General features: G+C 42.8%; 1 protein-coding gene across 5 annotated transcripts in view; it reads left to right on the plus strand.

Annotated features, from left to right (window-relative positions):
- Positions 1-1114: 1114 nt before the first annotated feature.
- The window catches only part of CD80 (CD80 molecule), a 30070-nt gene continuing 11745 nt past the window's right edge, over positions 1115-19439 (plus strand). For 3 of the 5 annotated variants that reach the window (XM_041761280.1, XM_041761239.1, XM_041761270.1), the window contains exons 1-4: positions 1115-1280; positions 2557-2646; positions 9438-9545; positions 16104-16421. In XM_041761280.1, coding sequence (XP_041617214.1) covers positions 9446-9545; positions 16104-16421 — 418 coding nt within the window. In that variant the 5' untranslated portion in view covers positions 1115-1280; positions 2557-2646; positions 9438-9445. Of the gene's footprint in view, positions 1281-2556; positions 2647-7904; positions 8246-9434; positions 9546-16103; positions 16422-19439 lie in introns of those variants that run through there. The other 2 variants (XM_041761250.1, XM_041761261.1) reach the window with 2 other exon arrangements.

The following is a 19439-nucleotide window of genomic DNA, read 5'->3' on the forward strand; positions in this document are numbered from 1 at the left end:
CCCATGTAGGGAGTATGCATTTCCTTCTCCTAAATCATGGCACAATTATGGAACTGTTCAAAACCATGAGGTAGACATTTAAATAAGACTTTGGGTAAATAAGCTTACATGGAAAGAGCTTAGAGACATTTGTAGGTAAAAAAAGAAAATCGAATTTTATTTATTTATTTTTAAAAGATTTTATTTATTTATTCATGAGAGACACAGAGAGAGAGGCAGAGACACAGGCAGAGGGAGAGGCAGGCTCCATGCAGGGAGCCCTATGCGGGACTTGATCCCAGAACTCAGAGATCACGCCCTGAGTAGAAGGCAGACTCTCAACCCCTGAGCCACCCAGGTGTCCCCCAGAAAATCAAATTTTAAAATGAGGAATATATATGATCTTATTTAAAAAAAAAACTCTGTGTGTGTGTGAGAGAAAATGCTGAAAGGATACACATCAAGTTGTTAATAATGATTATGATTACCTCTGAAGAGAGTAATGGGAGAGTTTGCCAGGACTAAGGAGAAACTTTTAATATTTCACAATTAGAATTTTTATATGTTATGTGTATAAAGAAATTTTAGAAAATATAGAAAAAAACAGAACCACTCACATTTTCTCACTCCCACTATATGTAGTCTTTATCTTATGCACGTTTCTTGAAAAAAAATTGGATCATTTTGTATATACAACTTTATATTATTTTTAACCACTAAGTTTTCCATTGTGAGCATTTCTGTCATTAGTGATAGTATTTTTAATATCATTGATTCCAAATGCTAAGATAAGATAGTGCCTCTGGAATAAACTCCCTTTCATATTGATATAAAGAAAATGAAGCCTTGCTGTTTTGTTGTTCTCCAGCCAAGGTAGTCGAAGCTGGTTCATTCCAAGGAAAACAGAAGCACAAATAACTGAAAAACAGGAAATTAAACAAATCTTTGCCACTTCATGGTCCCAAGTAATACCACACCTAGTTAAAGCATGAGAGCTTGAGAGCCAGAGAGAGAAAAAAAGCTTTGTGAACTTGGTAACAGGAAATGGTTAATAGGCAGGGCCCCTTGAACTCTCTAACAGACACAAAATAACAAAAAGATTCAAAGGAAATCATACCACAGAACAGGACTTCAATATACTCTTGCTAAAATGACACAGTGGAGAAGAAAATGAAGTAGAGGCTTTTTAGAAGAAAACAGAAAAAAGCTAGTACAGGAGAAATTGGAAGCCCAAAGCCACTGTTCACAGATCCTGTAACATCAACTCAATTCAGAAAACTCGGCGAGCATATTACCTTGGGGTAAGCAATGATACCCAGATATTTGGTCAAACATTTTTCTAGATGTTTCTGTGAAGGTAGTTTTAGATGGGATGAACACTGAAATCAGTAGATATTGAGGAAAGCCAATGATAGTCCATGATGCCAGCAATCCTGACCAAATCAGTGGAAGCCTTAAGAGAAAAAAAGACCGACCTCCACCATGGACAGAGGAATAATGCCAGCAGACTGTCTTGAGACTTGATAAAGGAAGTTCTTCAACTTTTAAAAAATTTTTATTTTTAAGATTTTATTTATTTATTTGAGAGAGAGAGAGTGTGTGTGTGTGCATAAGCAGGGGAAGCTGCAGAGGGAGAGGGAGAAGCAGCAGGGAGCCCGATGCGGGGCTGGATCCCAGGACCCTGAGTAGAGGGCAGGCGCCTCACTGAGCCACCCAGGAGCCCCAAGTTTTCAACTTTTAATGTTTGTGGGCCCTGCTCCCGGGCTCCTAGGGAAGCTATACTTTAATATTTACCAAGTCAAATTGATTCGGCAGGACCTCAAAGCACGTGCTCTATTTCTGCCCAGAGCACACATTGTACATCTGCTTGATGAAAGAAAATCACCAAAAAGGTACGTTCTGAACACAAAAGACAAGAAAAAGTAAGAAATTCCCCTCCTTCCCAGAAGATTAGTCATACGATCCTGCATATATTAGAAACTTAAGGTCTGCAACATTCTGAAGTGCTGTGTCTAAGAATTTGTAACTTTTTGTTTTAAAGATTTGATTTACTTTTATTCATGAGAGACAGAGAGAGAGGCAGAGACATAGGCAGAGGGAGAAGCAGGCTCCATGCAGGGAGCCCGACGTGGGACTCGATCCCCAGACCCCAGGATCACACCCTGGGCTGAAGGCAGACACTCAACCGCTGAGCCACCCAGGCTTCCCAGAATTTGTAACTTTTTATGTAAAAAAGTACATAACCCTATTCAATGTTCCCTTACAGGAGCCCTGTCTTTGTGAAGATTGTGTATCCCAGGCAGCTGTCCTAACTCAGGTTCAAATAAAACTCTCTTCCTTTTCTTTTTTAGAAATTCTAAAAAAGAAAGCCTCGGTGGCTCAGTGGTTGAGCATCTGCCTTTGGCTCAGGTCATAATCCCAGGATCCAGAATCGAGTCCCACATTGGGCTCCCCACAGGGAGCCTGCTTCTCCCTCTGCCTGTGTCTCTGCCTCTCTCTCTCTGTGTCTCTCTTGAATAAATAAGTAAAGTCTTTAAAACAAAAATTCTAAAAGGTTTATTCATTTTGCAACGACAGAGTTGAGCTACAGCATCTGCTCTTTCGTGGATCTCCATCCAGCCTGCTAGCCTACTTCACAGATTTGGACTTGCCAACCTCCACAATCAGGTGAGTTGGTTCCTTAAAATAAACCTCTTTCCCTCTATATGTATACTTTTTGGTTCTGGTTCTTTGGAGAATCCTTACTAATATAGCATGGCACTCTGCTAGGTGCTCCTTGCAGTTACAGAGGTAAGGCCAAAATCATGCAACACAGGAGACTTGGTAGGGTATAATGACATTAGGCCACTTGGACTGTGACAAAATGTTCAAGATCTAAGATCGGCAGATATGAAAGAGACATTAACAGCTTAGAGTGTTAATAGAAGGCATCCAGAGAAAATTACACCTGGGCTGATTTTTGATGAATAATTAAAAAGATTAACTAAAATTGCCAGAAGCCCAGAAATAACCTAAAAAAACACATGGGAGAAGAAAAAAAAAAGTAAAACCAAAAATGCAACTTTAAGTTGGCATTTTCTCAGCCCAAAGCAACTAGCTAAATATACATCAGTAGGAAGGTGAAAATGGCAACAAAATATTCATGGAAATATGTGGAAATATTGAGTGGAAATCGTGGAAATAATGAGTGAAAATATGACATACCATGGCCAGGAATTATTTATGTGGATTCTTTCTTTTTTTAAAAAAAAATTTATTTCTCCATGAAAGACACAGAGACACAGGCAGAGGGAGAAGCAGGCTCCCTGCAGGCAGCCCAATGTGGGACTCAGTCCCAGGATCCCCAGGATCACGCCCTGAGCCAAAGGCAGACACCACTGAGCCACCCAGGTGTCCCAATGTGGATTCTTTCTAAATGAACCCAGATCCTTACTGATATATTATTACATTCAGATTCAAACTACAGGTAGAAAAATGGATGCAGAGAAAAGTAACAAGCAATAATAAAAAGGCTGCCAAACTGGTAACTCAGAGAAAAGAGCAATGCAGAGCTGAGGGGTTTTTTTCACGCAGACCAGAGTTGTTTTGAGGAGTGGTTTTGAGGAGGTTCGAAATGATTCTCTATCCTCTTGCAGTGTTTCTATTAATTTGTTTTGAGCTTGTAATGGACATAAATGCCCCCCACCCCTTCTGTGGATGACTGAAGGAGAGAACATAATCTTAAGGCAAAGCAGGAGAGAGTTTGGTTGTGTTTAGGAAAGAATTTTTTTCTGACAAAACTAGAAAGGGCACCTGTCAAAGGAGCTTACAGTGTTTTATTGCTTGACCCTTTAAGAAAAGAAGAGACAAACACTGTTGGGGAAAGTTGAGGCTTCTGTGTCTGAGGGTAGGACTTGCCCTGGAATCCTGGCCAGTCCTTGTTCTAGGATTTGGGGGAATTAAGGGTCACTACAGTTGGCTGCCACTCCCTCACCCACACTGTCCACCAGAGCCATAAACAAATTTACAAAAGTCACTCTTTTCAGTTTTCTATTTCACTTTCTTTGTCCCCTGAGAAACACAGTAAGAAGTCAAGCACCAGGCAGGAGGAGAACCCAGAAATGATCTTGGTGCTTTCATTTTTTTTAAAGATTTAATTAATTAATTTATTTATGAGAGATTCAGAGAGAGAGAGGCAGAGACAAAGGCAGAGGGAGAAGCAGGCTCCCTGTGAGGAGCCCGATGCAGGACTCGATCCCAGGACCCCGGGATCACACCCTGAGCCAAAGGCAGGAGCTCAACCATGGAGCCACCCAGGTGTCCCTGATCTTAGTGTTTTCAAAATGGGACAGTGTAGTGCCACGAAAGCAAACTTCAGTAAATTAAAGGTTATGTGAATTAAAGATTTAACGGGAGCGTGTTATTTGTTGCTTAAACACACTAAGCTATTTATCGACCCCTAAAATGGAGTAAACACCCTCCTTCACCTTCCTCCTCCCTTCTCCTCCTCCCCCTCTCCTTCCTTCCTCCCCTTTCTCCTCTTTCTTCTTCGTGGAATATTTTTCTGAAAAGTGAAGTAATAGTTGTCATTTGTTTCTTATGGACAATGTAATATAAACTGACGGGGAAAACCAAAAGGTCAAAGCAAAAGGTCATGGTCACCAGGCTTCAAAAAGGCGGACAGAGAGTAGTAGTTGAATTCTATTCATAAAATTAAAGAGAAATTGCATAGCTTGAATGGAAAGGGAAATTTATCTCTCAGCAGGGCTTCCCAGAAATGGCACCTGTTAAAGCACACCTTGCACATTCAGCTGCTATTTGAACGCGAGAAGGAATTTGACTATTTGAAGCCTCTGCAGAGAGCAAGTACCCACCACGAAGGCAGCATTTGATGGAGTGAAGAGCTTTAACAGTGCTCTCAGAATAACTCCCTCCAGCTTCATACTGATTTATCGGGTCTACGGCGGGGGAGGTTGAGGGACTCTCTAGGGGCCTGACACCACTATGCCAAAACCAGCTGCCATTGTGAAGTCAGTGGTTTCACTCTTTTTAGATTCCCCACCCCAAGCTTCACCGCAGGAATAGGTGCTTTCTGTTTTCTGGAGGCTGTAGTTTTACCCACTGAAAGCCAGCCGGTGGAAGTGGAGCATCAGAGCCCCATCGCAAACCCTGGGAGGGGAGTGGGGATTCAGCTGGGCAGCTGAGCAGAGAGGCCGAGGTCATCTGGTAGGGAGCGTGCCAAAGAAGGGCTTAAAATCTACTGGTGGGGGCAGCCCGGGTGGCTCAGCGATTTAGTGCCACCTTCGGCCCAGAGCCTGATCCTGGAGACTCGGGATCGAGTCCCACGTCAGGCTCCTACATGGAGCCTGCTTCTCCCTCTGCCTGTGTCTCTGCCTGTGTCTCTGCCTGTCTCTCTCTCTCTCTGTGTGTGTGTGTGCCTCATGAATAAATAAATAAAATCTTTAAAAAAAAAATCTGGTGGCTGGATCTCCCAATCTAAGGTTAGGAACTAGTGACTTATAGCCATGAGCTACTGCTCTGGGGGAGGTGTGGGATGGGGGGCATCTTCCCATTCTGCAGACTCCAATTCAGCTGATTGCTCTGCTCCTTTTTTCTGCTATTGCTTGCTTCTTTTGCTTACGGTCCCTCCACCTTGTTCTTATTTTTCCCATTCTACTCATCTTTGTATGCCCGGTCCTTGGCACAGTTCCAGGCTTACAGTACAAACTCAATAAATTTTAGGGGAATTGTCTTGAGCTGCCAAAGGAGTGGTGCATATATGAGAACAGAAAGAGCAGATAGGGACTAGAAGAATTAACGAGAGCTTCTTGAGGAACTGGCATTTGGTCTGGTCCTTTCAGGAAGGAAGATGTTTGGATGGACAGAGAGACAGGGAAAGGTATCTAGGAAGTTAAGGAACAGTCCGTTGTTTTCAGGCAGAGAGAATATAGCACCAAATGTAGGCAGAAGAGGGGCAGTGGGATAGTTTGGACAGGGGTTAACTCTGAATTTCCACTTCTCTTTTCACTTTAAGAATTCCAGTGATTTCTGTTTCAGAGAATCAGAAAGAGTGTGACAATATTCAAAGAGGAAGAGGTGACCACTCTTAACACTGATGACGTTTCCACCAGCTTTAGCATACTGTGGCACTGCTTGGGAACACCATGGTGTCTTAAAGCCTAGATCTAGCCACCCCATGCTGGGTGCAGGTTATAAGCAAATTTGAATGAAGCAGTGAAAGGAGCCAGAGGAGAGCATCAGCCCCTCCACAGAGAGGCTGAAGATCACTGCAACTGTAAGGTAGAAGTTGTTACATCCTTCCTCCTCATTACTCAAAATAATGCAGCTGAGATGCACAGACCAAGACACAGATGCATGAAAATGCTCACCAAGCTTTTTTCCCTCGCAGAGAAGATGAAAATGTAATGGGCCCCTGTCATATAAAGTCTTGCCTGGCACACTTTATAGAGCTTGAATATTCCAAACCTAAGACTGACAGAGCAGCCACCCACTGAATCCTGCCACAAACCTGTCACTGGGTTGAAGCAAGGTGCCTCTGCCTTCCCTGTTTCCTACTCTCTTTGATCTTTCTGGCTGCCTTGGAAGAGACGGTGTGTTTGCCAATAGACAGGAAGTAGAAGAGGCCACGTTTGTTCAGGAAAAGCTGCTGCCACCCCTGCCACCCCACATTACAACACATCTGTTTCCAGTGCCACGTTTCTACCTCTACAGAAAGATGGACAAGATGGGAGGGATATGAGGGCCTACTTTTACAAATTTAGATGGAAAACCACGAGAGCATCCATCTTGCCTTAACCTAGAGTATTCAGAAAGCAAAGCTGGAAACATAAGTCTAGTTTATTGGGGATGTAGTCCAGTGGTGTAGAACACAGGAGGACTTAGGGAAGAAAGAAACTCCAGGACAAGGGTGGTTTACCACACTGGCCTCTGCCACAGACAGCTGGTACTCAATCCCACTGGGACCTTCTGGAGACCCTCATGAAATGTTTCTCAGAACTCTCCACCTGGAAGCTGTCAGCTTCTAATCCCGTCTGGTCAGGAGTACTCCATGGGCACTGACTACCACCATATTCCCAGGCTGCACACGTTTAAGTAGAGAACTTGCAAAGGTATCTCAGGCCAAAGCAAAAGAGGAGCCCTGGGGCCAGGAGCAGACCGTAAAAGGTACAGGCCCAGGCAAGGTGCTATCAGGTTCTATTTGTGCAAAACAGGTTCACTGGGCCAGCATGAGTCAGCTGTTTACCCACAGAATGCTCCAAAATTCTACACAGGGGTAGCAGGCTGATTGAAAATAAGAGTCCAGGGGTGGGGGGTGGGGTTTAGGGGAGTACCTAGAATCTTCCTCACCCTATCCCTCGGTTCTGTCATTGTGCTCACCTGAGGTGCCCTCAACTTCATCTATGGCGCTCCTGTCCAACATGGCTGCTGGAAAGTCCAGTCTGTGAAGATAAGAGAGGTGCAGTTAAGGGCCGTCTAGTGAGCCCAGCACTCTCCAAAAAGTGGCCAGTACATACAAGGTAGACCGCCCACTCCTGCAGTGACATGACTGTTGAGTAGCAAGGTGGTTACTGGGTGCTAAAACAAAACTTGAGACCAACTTAGAAACAGCTGGTTCGGGATGCCTGGGTGGCTCAGTGGTTGAGTGACTTGCCTTTGGCTCGGGGTGTGATCCTCAAGTCCTGCATTGGGCTCTCTGCCTGGAGCCTGCTTCTCCTCCCTCTTCCTGTGTCTCTGCCTCTCTCTCCGTGTCTCTCATGAATAAATAAATAAATAAAATCTTTGGAAAAAAAAAAAAAAGAAACAGCTGGTTCACAGATTTCACAATCTAACCCAAAGCCAATGGGCCTTTCCCTCCCACTCTCCCACAGGCTGCTCTGCTCTTGAGACTTTTTATGAGAGATGGTGAGAGATGGTGAGGGAGGGGCTGTGTGCTTTGTCCTAGCCACACTCTCTGAGGTGGCTGACAAAAAGGGACAGCAGAACCAGCTTCCTCAAGTTATACATAACATCTACACATCCCCTGCTTTGACTTAAATACTGCTGGTAATGAACATCAGCTAGATCTTCCAGCGAGTAAAAGGAAGTTGGAAAGGGGATTGCCTCTGGTATATCACCCAAAGAAAAGCTGAGCAACTTGCCATTATTTTGGAGACAGCAAGAAAGGAACATCTCAGAACTGGGGCCTCATCCTTTGACTTTTTTTGTTTTGTTTTGTTTTGTTCTGTTTTAACACAAGAAAAAAAAAAGAGGAGTTATCCTTCAACAGGTAAGTACATTTACTGTTATCTTCATATGGGATAGCTTGATAGGGATAGTTACCAACAACCCGACTGCTTTTTAAATAAACATACTATCACTTCTATCTTCAAGATGCATACTTCCAAAAGATCCTGCCTGGGGTCTCATTCTTACGGGGGGCCGGGGCTTCCCAGCTTGGTTGGTGAATCATCAACAGAGTTATGGCTCAAAAAATTCTGGTGAAGAAGCAAATGCAAACTAATCCTGATTAAAATGGAGTGTGGCTAATAAAATAGTCAAGTATGGCTGGAAAATGAGCTCTGGGGTGGTTCCCAAAGAGGGGTCCTGAATGGCTTCTGAGTAGCATTGGACTATGTCTGTGGTGGCAACCTCAGAAGACCACAGTGGAGCACGACATTCATTTTCAGTTCTAAATTTTGTAAATTTACTGAAAAAAAAATCAGCTTCCTCATGCGGTATACATAATATAAATAAGTATTTTTTTGTAATACATCTTTTCCCGTTTTACAAACAGATTTCTGTTGATTCAGATCCTCTGCCAGTTTAAGACGTATTCTTTGCATGGGGTCTTTAAGAATGGAGGTACTTCTTTTACATTAATGTGTTGAGAAGGAAGTAGTTTTATAATTTCAGTCCTGCCTTGGATGAAATAGGATCTCACTGGTGCTATGTGTTTCTTGGTATGTTTTGAAGAGGTTCTGAATTTTGGCTAAGTGCTATTGAGGACTCTTAAAATCCTCTGTCCTCTTACCAAAGTCTTATTGTCCCCATTAAGCAGAACAATTCCATGGGAGACCTGCGGTTAGTTTTGGGAACATATACAAAACAGGATCACCTCCTCGGAGTTCCCCCAACCTTTGCTTTGCCCTTGAGATAGTGTGATTTAGAGAATGCTCAGATTAAGGCTTCTGACTCATTTCAGGCAGACAACCAGGGAGCTTTATGACCCACATGAGGCCAACCTTCTTTCCTGGGTGATTTTAATTTTTTCCCTTTTCAAGTTGTGAAAATAAATCCACAATCTTTTATATTCAGGAGTTTGGAGACCCAGGTATACCATCCATGGTGTTTTTGCAAACATCATAGGAGAACCCTCTGTGTGAGGCAATTGAATTGTCTTCTGCTCCTGTGTGGCACTTCCTGGGAGGTACCCAGGTTTCACTTGGTTTGAAATTGTTTTCGTTCTCTACCCTAAGCAGCAGAAGCCATGGATAACACAGCGAAGTGGAGAACACCACCACTCAAACACCCATATCTCAAGGTCTCTCAGCTCTTGGTGCTAGCTAGTCTTTTTTACTTCTGTTCAGGTAAGGAACTTTCAGGAACTTGACTCAGTTTGCTGCTTCAGGGTTTAGGAGGTGGGGTTTTCTGTGTTGTCCCTCTCTGCCACCCTCCAGGCTGGGCTTCAAGGGCTGGGGGCTGTTAAGAAGAGTGGGGCTCATCCTACTGAAGAATGGTTCTGACTTTATTTTTAAAGTCAAAACAAAAGATCTTCTTTCTGCTGATCAGCATGCCACCTGGTTTCTCCCAAGTAAAGAGAAGGCTTTGGCTTCAGCACAGCTTGGCTTCAGAGCTCCTTGTCTTCAAGCTGCTCACTTGAAGTATGTCTGCACTGCAGGCATCAACCGGAATGTCTAAGTGTGAGGGACGGAGGAAGAGGGATGGGAGAGGAGTTTGGGTGCTGGATTACTGGCCTACAGTGGTGCTAGTAGTACATTTTCTGTCCTGGGCTGGAAAACCTGCTATTTTACACGGCTGCTGAACCAAGATAACCATGACTTAAGTTTTATAATTTATGCATCAGAAATTGTATATATTTTACACTTATATGACATTTGCAACAGTTCTAATTTTCTTCTGGGAAGCTGGGGGAGCTAATGAATCTCCTGAGAGAGTCCAAAGAGTTTAAAAATATTTACAAAGAAATTTATACAGGCTTCCTAGAAATATGTGTGTATGTGTGTGTATGTGTGGGAGGAAGTACCGATGAAAAAGAGAAAGAAAATATAAAATTAAAACTAGGGTTTTAGCAATTATACCAGGGAAATTAGTCAGGGGCAAGCAGAAGGAGATGATCTTTGAGCTAAAGAAAAATATTTAGGAAAGCACTTTGTCCTACAGCTACATTCAGATTTTATTATTGCTGTACCGAGTCAACAAACAAATCCATGAGCATCTTATGTTTGAACACCTACTATGTACTCAAAAACTGAACCTGGGATTCCGGCCCTCTAGGAGATTTGAGTGTGTTAGTTGAAGAAGGCAAAACTAACCTACAAGCAAGTGAAGAGCAGTGCAGTGTCTGGTCCTGACTGTGAGGGGCCAAGACCTGGACAGAGTGGGGCCAGGATGGGCTAAGGCAGCTGGCAGGCTTTATGGTGGAGGATGGGTGATGGTAGGAGAATTCTGGGTGGGGCAACAGCACAGACGGAGGCACAAAGGTAAGGATGAGTCTGGCACAAGGGTTCTTTCTTTTGTTTACTCATATTAATTCAACAAATATTGAGCATTTCCTATGTGGAGGATACTTTTCTTGGTCCTGGGTTCAAGTTGTGAGCAAGACTGACATGGCTTTTGCCTTCATGGAATTTACGGTCATTAGGAATAAAATGAAAATTAATCAAAGAAACACTCAAATGAATGTACGAAGGATGTACAGTGTCTTTCTCTGCCAGAGAAGAGGGTGGTTAGAGTGAGTTGGGTGAAGGCGGAAGAGCCACATGCGAAAGAAACAGAGGAGAGGGGAAGTGAAGACAGTGGACATGGTGGGGTAAGTAGAGGCAGGGACCAGACTCCACAGTGCTTAAAGGCCATGGTCAGGAATTTGAATGTTGTCTGGAGGGCACTGGGAAGCCACGGAAGGGTTTTAAGGACTGACATGGTCTATACCAATGCTGCTCACACGTCAGGTATACATACCAATCACCTGGTATGTTGAAAGCAGTTTCCAGCACAGGGCAGTGAGGAGAGGAGACTCACTATGATACTATAATGGTGGATACGTGTCATTTTACATTGGTGAAAACCCATTAAATGTATAGTGTCAAGAATGATCCCTAAAGTAAACTGCAGACGTTGAGTGGTAATGATGTGTTAATGAAGGTTCATTGATTGTCCCAAATGTACCCTCTGGCAGAAGATGTCTAGGGAAGGGGCAGCTGTGTGCACCAAGGGGATGGAGTATATGGGAGCTCTCTTTACTTTCCATTCATTTTGCTGTGAACCTAAAATGCTCTGAAATAAAGTCGGCATAATTTTTTGAAAAATACATTTCTGCTAGGGTGGGGCAGGGAGGGGCCTAAGATTCTGCATCTCTAACAAGCCCTCAGGTGATGCCAATGCTGTTGGGCCACAGACCTTCGGTTTGAGTAGCAAAGCTCTGAAATGATGTTTGAAAAAAGAAGTGTTGCTAAAGCATAAGGAATGGCTTGTGGGGCTGCCAGAGGGATTGTGTAAAACCTGTCAGGAGGCTATCTTAGAGAGCTTTGACGAAGTGACTGGAGTCAGAGGGAGAAGTGGAGACTGGAGAGTGTATGTGTGGTGTAGTCTCAGGGAGGGTTTGGCAGACTGGGTGCAGCTGGGAGCTGCATATGGCCTGTGGGAGGCAAGGCTGGGTAAGATCATGGAGGCCTTTGCTTCAGGGAAAGGGATTTACCACACACCCTCCTCTCCTGGTCTGGGCCAGGAAGCTGCACTCCACCTATCCCCACCCACTGCTACCCAGGACAGGTGACCACTTTGTCCTGAAAAGGGAGGGGATGCCTGAACTCCTCTCCACTTCTGGTTTGGTCTGTGGAGGTAAAGACACTGGACTCATGTACTCCAGAAACTGGTAGTTATAAAGCATAGGGTCTAACAGGTCGCTCTCAGGGGGGCCGACATGGGCAGCTTTCTCTCAGAAGTGGGGCATTTTCAGGGAAGCACAAGTCTAAGGGAAGGGGAGAGGCCTTTGGTGGTTGTGGGCCAGGGACACAGGAAAGGTGTTGCCTGCATGTCTATGGCATGAGGGAGACTGATCCAGAGGGAAAAAAATGCCCCCAGAGTGTCACAGAGACTCTTCCTGTTGTCCTGTACTATCTGAAGGCTGCTAGCCAGAGGGTCCTATGAGACACGGTTCTTGCTGTGTCCCTGAGCTTTTTAGAGACTTAAATACCATTTGGGGACATAAAGGATCAGATTTATACAATGTGTATAGGCTCGGTCTCAAGAGGAGAGAAAGTCAGAAGTGCTGCAAAAATCAGGTGACGGGTCTCAAATCTATCAGCTGCTGGAGAGCAGATACTTATTCTCCTTGTTCTCCCAGCACCAAGCCCAAGCCTCACACGAACCCCATGGGTGCTGGTTCATCTCATGCAGAGCACTTAGAAGTGTCCAAAAGGGTCCCTCCCATTGGAGGGATATACACAGCCCAATAACAGTAGATCTCTAGATGATGGGATTGATTATAGATATCTTTTATGCTTTCCTGTATTTGCTATTCTATGAATTTAACATGTGTTTCCCATAGAGTCAGAGAACACCGTTATTTCAAAAGCACACTTAATCCCCAGTGAGATAACACACGTCACAGCACATGGGGATATGAGCTGCTCTGCCCAGCTCTGGGCGCTTGGCTCAGTCCAGTCGTCAGCCAATTACCACATTGATTCCGCCCTGTCCTGGGTGCCATTCAACAAATCATGTGCTGTGAATGAGAGGAATGGCCCCATTTAAAAATCTGTATGGTGTTTTATAGTTAGCAAAGCACTTTTACATCTGGGTCTCATACAGTCCCCATGATAATTCCATGAAATCTTAGAGGAGAATGTATCATGCCCATTTTGCAGAAATTCCCAAGGAACCAACTCAATCAAGGTTATGATTCTAATGTGTAGCAGATGGAGCCAGATCTCATCTCCTAATGCCTAACCATGCATCCAGCAAATATTTATTGAGCACCTACTATTGGCCAGTCCTTATTCTAGATTCTGCAGGTAGAGCAATGAACTAAACAGATAAAGCCCCCACTCTCATAGCCTCAAAAGTAACTAGTGCTAGAGATGAGCTTGAAGAGATATAAATCAGGACAAGGGACTAATGAGCAGCAGAATGGATGAGGTCGGGGAGGGGGGTGCTGGTTAGGGAGAGTACCAGACAAAGGGGATCCCAGAGCAGAAATCTGAGGGAAGCAAGGAACTGGGCTGTGTGAATGCCTGGCGAGGGCACTGGTACCTGTCATGTGCCCAGGACAGCAGAGGCGTGTTATGTGGGCGGAATTCTCACACCCACTTTGCTTCCCCATCTGTAAAATGGTGAAGCAAGGTCAAAATTCAGCTGTGTTTAGGCAGTAATACTCAGATTTCAGGGACCTGACTCCCCCCTTCAGAGCCACTGAAGCAGACCAAACCCTTCAGAGAGCTTTCAGTTATCTGTGAATGCAGCAAGCCTGAGTATGGAAGCCGGGTCCTGGTGGAATTTCCAAACTGCTCAGAAGATTTTTTTAGTTCCTCTTTTCAGTCTGGTTCTTCTTCACCATGAGTGTGTGGTGAGCCAATTTCATATAAGAACATTAAGGATCCCATTGATTTTTACTGACCTTTAGAGGAACACCCACACTTCTCCTCAGATGGCTGGACAAAAACTCCTTAAGAGTCATCATTGAAAGTAGCTCATTTTCAGTTAAGATTCCTCTTTTGCTAATGTCAAAATCAGTTAGAAATTCTGGATTCTTTTTGGGTAGGAACCAACAGATCATAGGGAAATATCCTATTTAGAATCCCATATAAATGAGCTGATTTCTGAAGTGGTATCTGCTTGGCCCATAGCAAGACCAGGGTCCTGTGTATCTGACATAACCCCTGAGGGCAATGAAAGGACCAGAGGGTAGAAGTTGGGAGCAAGAGTTGGGAAAGAGAAGAAAGGAAAGTCTTACAGAAGACTTGTATATACTCAGGACTTTTCCATTTATATCATTTAACTGAATTTAATTTTACAATGATCCTGGGAAGTAAATATCATACCCTGAGGAATCAGATTAATTAGCAAATGGCTGAGCCAGGACTAGAATCCAAGTCAATAGGAATCCATAGTTCATGCTCCTTATACCTATCAGCTTGCTTCTGCTGTATCTTTTTAAAGAGAGTTAGGGTTATTTAGCTATTATATGCTCCCCTTGAGTATATCTTTCCATGGCTACCCTTTTTTCAGATACGTTGCTTAAAGCTGGGGTTGGCAATGTTTGGCACAAGTGCTGAAAGGGGTGCCTTAGATCATTCTGAGTTACTTTATATTGTTGTAAAGATACTGCCAGCACAAAACTCACTTCTTAAGTGAAGGCCTAAAGAATGGCTGTTGAGATAGAAAGGGGCTAGTGCTCCATGATCCCACCATAAGGAGAGAGAGGAACTGGAGACTTGATCTCTAGATAGGGGATGCCCCCCAACCCCAGCCAGGGGATACTGTGTGGCTCTGGGGGATGTGGGGCATGATGACACGATAGTGTCCGGTGGGGGAGGCAGTGGCTACTTGTGAAAGATCTTGGGCTTGAGGGACTCTGCTTGTAGATCAAGCCCAGCATAGGAAGAATGACCAAAAAAATCAGAAGACAGAGTCTGACAGTGGGGAGTTTGGTGCTACCGACAAAGGCTTAGGAGCTAACAAAAAGATGGAGTTTGGATGCTGAAATGTTGGTTTTCTGAAATACAACTGATAGGAAAATTGGCAGAATATTTTAAATGGGGACCAAATGTTACATGGATTACAGATAGTTGAAAGAGATAAAGATGAGATATAGATAATTTAGGGTCACAGAAGAGGATAGAAATAGTCTAGAGGTGTAAACTATACCTTGTCTGGTGGGGATGAGGGGAGAATTCAGCCTGAAGTTATGAGGTCAATCCAGGCCTGGGAAGAAAAGGACTCTGTTTCTCAAGGCAGAGCTCAACATTCGGGTTTGGCTGGGGTGTGGGTGGTGTTGGCCTGCTGTTCTGGAACTTGGGCCTAAAAAATTGGGGAAACCAGTTAACTAGGAAAGTGGCCTGAAAGGTCTGCACCAGAAATTGTAAAGCTGGGGCAGCTTCCTAAGAACCTTCCAGAAGAACACTAAAATGAATGAACATGGACATCCCTTCAAGATCTCACATTCTAGTGACTTCCATATCCCCCATCAGGGCTGAGTACATTGTCTACCCATAGTTGGCATTCATATGCTAGGTCTCTTAAAGTCCTTCTTCTGGGACTAGTGGACCTTCTCCCCCACTGTCTATAGACATATGAATAGAAAAGAAAATGTGATATATATATATATATATATATATATATATATATATATATACACATACATATATATATAATCATTTGCTTATTATTCCTTAAAAAGGAAGGAAAAAGATTCTGGCACACTCTAAACCATGAATGAACCTTGAGGACACTATGGTAAATGAAATAAGCCAGTCATAAGAAGAAAGTGCTCCATGATTCCAGTTATATGCAGTATCTAAAGTAGTCAAATTCATAGAAACAGAACATTGAGTGGTGGTTACCAAGGGGTTGGGGGGATAAAGAAAGGAGAGCTGTTTAATGCATACAGAGTTGCAGATTTGTAAGATGAAAAGATCTGGAGATCTGTTTCATAACAACGGGAATATACTTAACACCACTGAACTGTACACTTAAAAAATGGTTAAGATGGTGTATTTTACAATTTTTTAACCACAATAAAAAAAAGCACTGGGGACTAAAATTATCAAAATCAAACTGAACTCTCTGATCATGCATAGCCACTAGATACAACACCCTGAGTTCTGTTATTGCCAACTCTGAATTCCTGCTTGTGCAGGACTCCATATTTAATAGACATAAAATCCTTTCTGTTTGCCTCTCCTTAGGCATCATCCAGGTGAACAAGACAGTGAAAGAAGTAGCAGTACTGTCCTGTGACTACAACATTTCCACTGCAGAACTGATGAAAGTTCGAATCTATTGGCAAAAGGATGATGAAGTGGTGCTGGCTGTCACATCTGGACAAACGAAAGTGTGGTCCAAGTATGAGAATCGCACCTTTGCTGACTTCACCAATAACCTCTCCATCGTGATTATGGCTCTGCGCCTGTCAGACAATGGCAAATACACCTGTATCGTTCAAAAGACTGAAAAAAGGTCTTACAAAGTGAAACACATGACTTCGGTGATGTTATTGGTCAGAGGTCAGTGGGATTTTTCTGATTTACTATAAACTGGCAGATTCTTGATGCCCTTAAAGATATATTCCTATTGATTAGGTTGAAAATCTTACCAAAGAGGGAGGTATCTTCGTTTAGGGTTAAATAAGTCTGTAGTTTTACAATAAGCCCTGATTCTCAAGACATCCTGGAAGTATCTATTAGTGTGCATTTCTTGCATTTTGACAATCCAAATTCATGGCAGTCATCCTGGCATTAATATGACCTATAGTGCCTTCTGAAACATAAGGGGATACACTTGATTTAATGTAGCTGTACTATTAACTGCACTTTATCCAGTAATACATTCTGTGAAAGTATATTGAAAGGTATAAGAATAATGCAGGCAGAAATATTTCTGAAATAGTAACTGAATGCCTATTGCTATGGCTATTTTACTATTTATATTTATTATTATATTTGAAGCTCTCATCTAATGGCTATTCCTACAAAGTTAGACATCAGAGGATTGGGTGCATAATTTATGTCATGGGAAAGAAGGATAATTCATAAATCAAAGCCCTACTTCTATATCTACTGCGACGGAAAGCATTTCTTGGGTAGGAAGGAGCCTTGTGTTTATCCCAGGTGATAGGACTAGTGGTTACTAATATACCTTGAGCCCTTGCTGAGAAATGATAGCCCTTGACCTTTCCCCCATATTTGAAATTTAACCACGTTTCATTTTCTTCCTGGACACTTGGGCCTTTAGTGGAAACCGAACTTATTATTCAATAAAAGATGATCATTAACCTTGATAACAGGTAATGTAAGTGGATCCTTGGTGAATTCTTCAGTACTCTTCCCTGCTTTGTTCTTCAAAGAACAAAGCTATGTTGAATCTTTCACTATAGAATCCAAATCACACCTAAAGCTTAGGAGGTAAGCCAGTTACATGGGATTACCTTAAACCTCACTCTGTGTATTCCCTACTCACGGAGAGAGCAATGATTATGTGATGGTGTGATTTTAGGGGTTCTACAAAGCCCACCCTGTCCAAAATTCTGACCCATATTGAATCCTAGAAATCCCACCATTATTGCTGGAACTGTTACCAAATGCTGACAGTTTGGCATTTTCTCCCCCTATAAGATCTCTGTTAAAAATGAAAATGTTACCTGGGGGGATAGCACCACAAACATATTAACCTATATTAGTTAATTGCATTAGATATAGGCAATCCTCTAACAATGCCCAAAAGGAAGTAGACTCAGGACTATGTACATTTTGATAGAAAGATAAAGAATAAACCCCAAGAGGGAGAAGCAGAATTTCAGGAAGGGCAAGCCCTAGTAGCAGACTACAGCAGGAGACCGAGGACAGCTAAAAGGGCAACACAAGAGTGCTGGGGGCCTTGAAAGGGCCAGGAGGGGCTGGGCACCAAAGTCAGGTGAGTGAAGACAAAAAGGGAAACTTGGCCTGCTTAATTTGACTCAGAACCAACCAATTCTGATTTTTCTATTTGCATCTATTACAACAGTGCTTCTCTTGTGTTAAGGTCTCTAAGACTCCCTTGAGGATCTTGTTAAAACACAGATTCAGTAGGTGTGGGGTTGGATCTTGGATTCTGCACTAACAAACTACCAGGTGATGCCTGTATGGCTGCTGAGGACCACAGTTTGAGAAATAAGAAATTAATCACTTATTTGCTTAGGATGATCAACTGTCCTGTTTTGCCTGGGACTGAGAGGTTTCCTCACTCACCTGAGACTTTCACCAGGTTTGGGACTGAACAAGTTGGTTTCTCTACATTTGCTAAAGATTGCAAAATGATACAATATCAGCACAGCAGTATATAAAAGCCTCCATTAACCAGCATTTGGGGAACTAGCTATACTAGTTAACAGATTAACTAGGGTAACAGATTTTTACCTTTCTAACACATGTGCACCTTTTCCTTTCCTAATAAGATATTTTTACCCTACCTATTAGGAATGGTAAAAATGTAGGTTAATGCATTAAAACGAGATAGAAAGGAGTAATTCTTTGCTAGTTTAGTCTCATAAGGCCTTAACTGCTGTTACTTGACATGGATCATCTCACTGAAGGAATAGAAGACATCTAAGGCTGTGCTAAGCCTCGCCAAACCTTGCAAAGATGGTTTCTAATATACAGAATATTTTAAAATATTCTCGTGGTTAAGTATCTCTCAGAAAAGCAGAGCACACAGAAATGAACGTGATTCATAATTTAGGACATGGGTTACTTGGATTTGCTATTCCAGGCTATATATAATACATAACGTTGTTGTAAGAAACAAAGGGAATATTCTTTCTTAAGATTTTATTTTGTGGGCCTTGAACTCACAACCCCGAGATCAAGAGTTGCACGCTCCACTGACTGAGCTAGCCAGGCACCCCACAAAGGGAATATTCTTTCTTGATGTCAGCTACCACTGTAATGATTTGATCTTATAAGACAAATTGCAAGAGTAGGAAATGTCAGCTAAAAATGGCTCAGGAAAATGTCAAACTTAATTTAGAGACAGGATTGATTCAAAAATGGTGACTTCACCTCCTACCAAATGCAATTTTTTCCTTTTCCTGGCAGTTTTGTCACTTGTCATAACTTCCCCTTTCTCTTATTATTCACAGTGCTACTGGGTGGTTTTGGAAGTTTTCGCTGGGCAACTTGATTTAAATGAGGGCACTCATCTAAGAGAGTGCAAGTTTCAGACCCACTAACTCAGTCTATTAATTAATCTGCTCTGTGTCCGGCTCTGTGCCTCATGATTTCTATTAATGATGTTATTTAATCCTTACAATTCTGGAAGGCCGGTATTATTATCCCTATCTTACAGATGAGCAAACTAAAACTGAAACTGATTAAGTAATTGGCCCAGAGCTAAAAGGCAAAACTGGTCTTCAAACCTGTTAGATCTTGGCCAGCCTGTGCTTCAAAGGAAATCTTTATTAATTATGTATGTATGATTCACAGTTGTTCTTTCAAAAACCCCCAACTTTCTACAATAGCCCAATCCTCATGAATGGCCTCGGCTTTGCG

The sequence above is a fragment of the Vulpes lagopus genome, chromosome 1 (genome assembly GCF_018345385.1).
Source record: "Vulpes lagopus strain Blue_001 chromosome 1, ASM1834538v1, whole genome shotgun sequence".
Classification (NCBI taxonomy): domain Eukaryota; kingdom Metazoa; phylum Chordata; class Mammalia; order Carnivora; family Canidae; genus Vulpes; species Vulpes lagopus.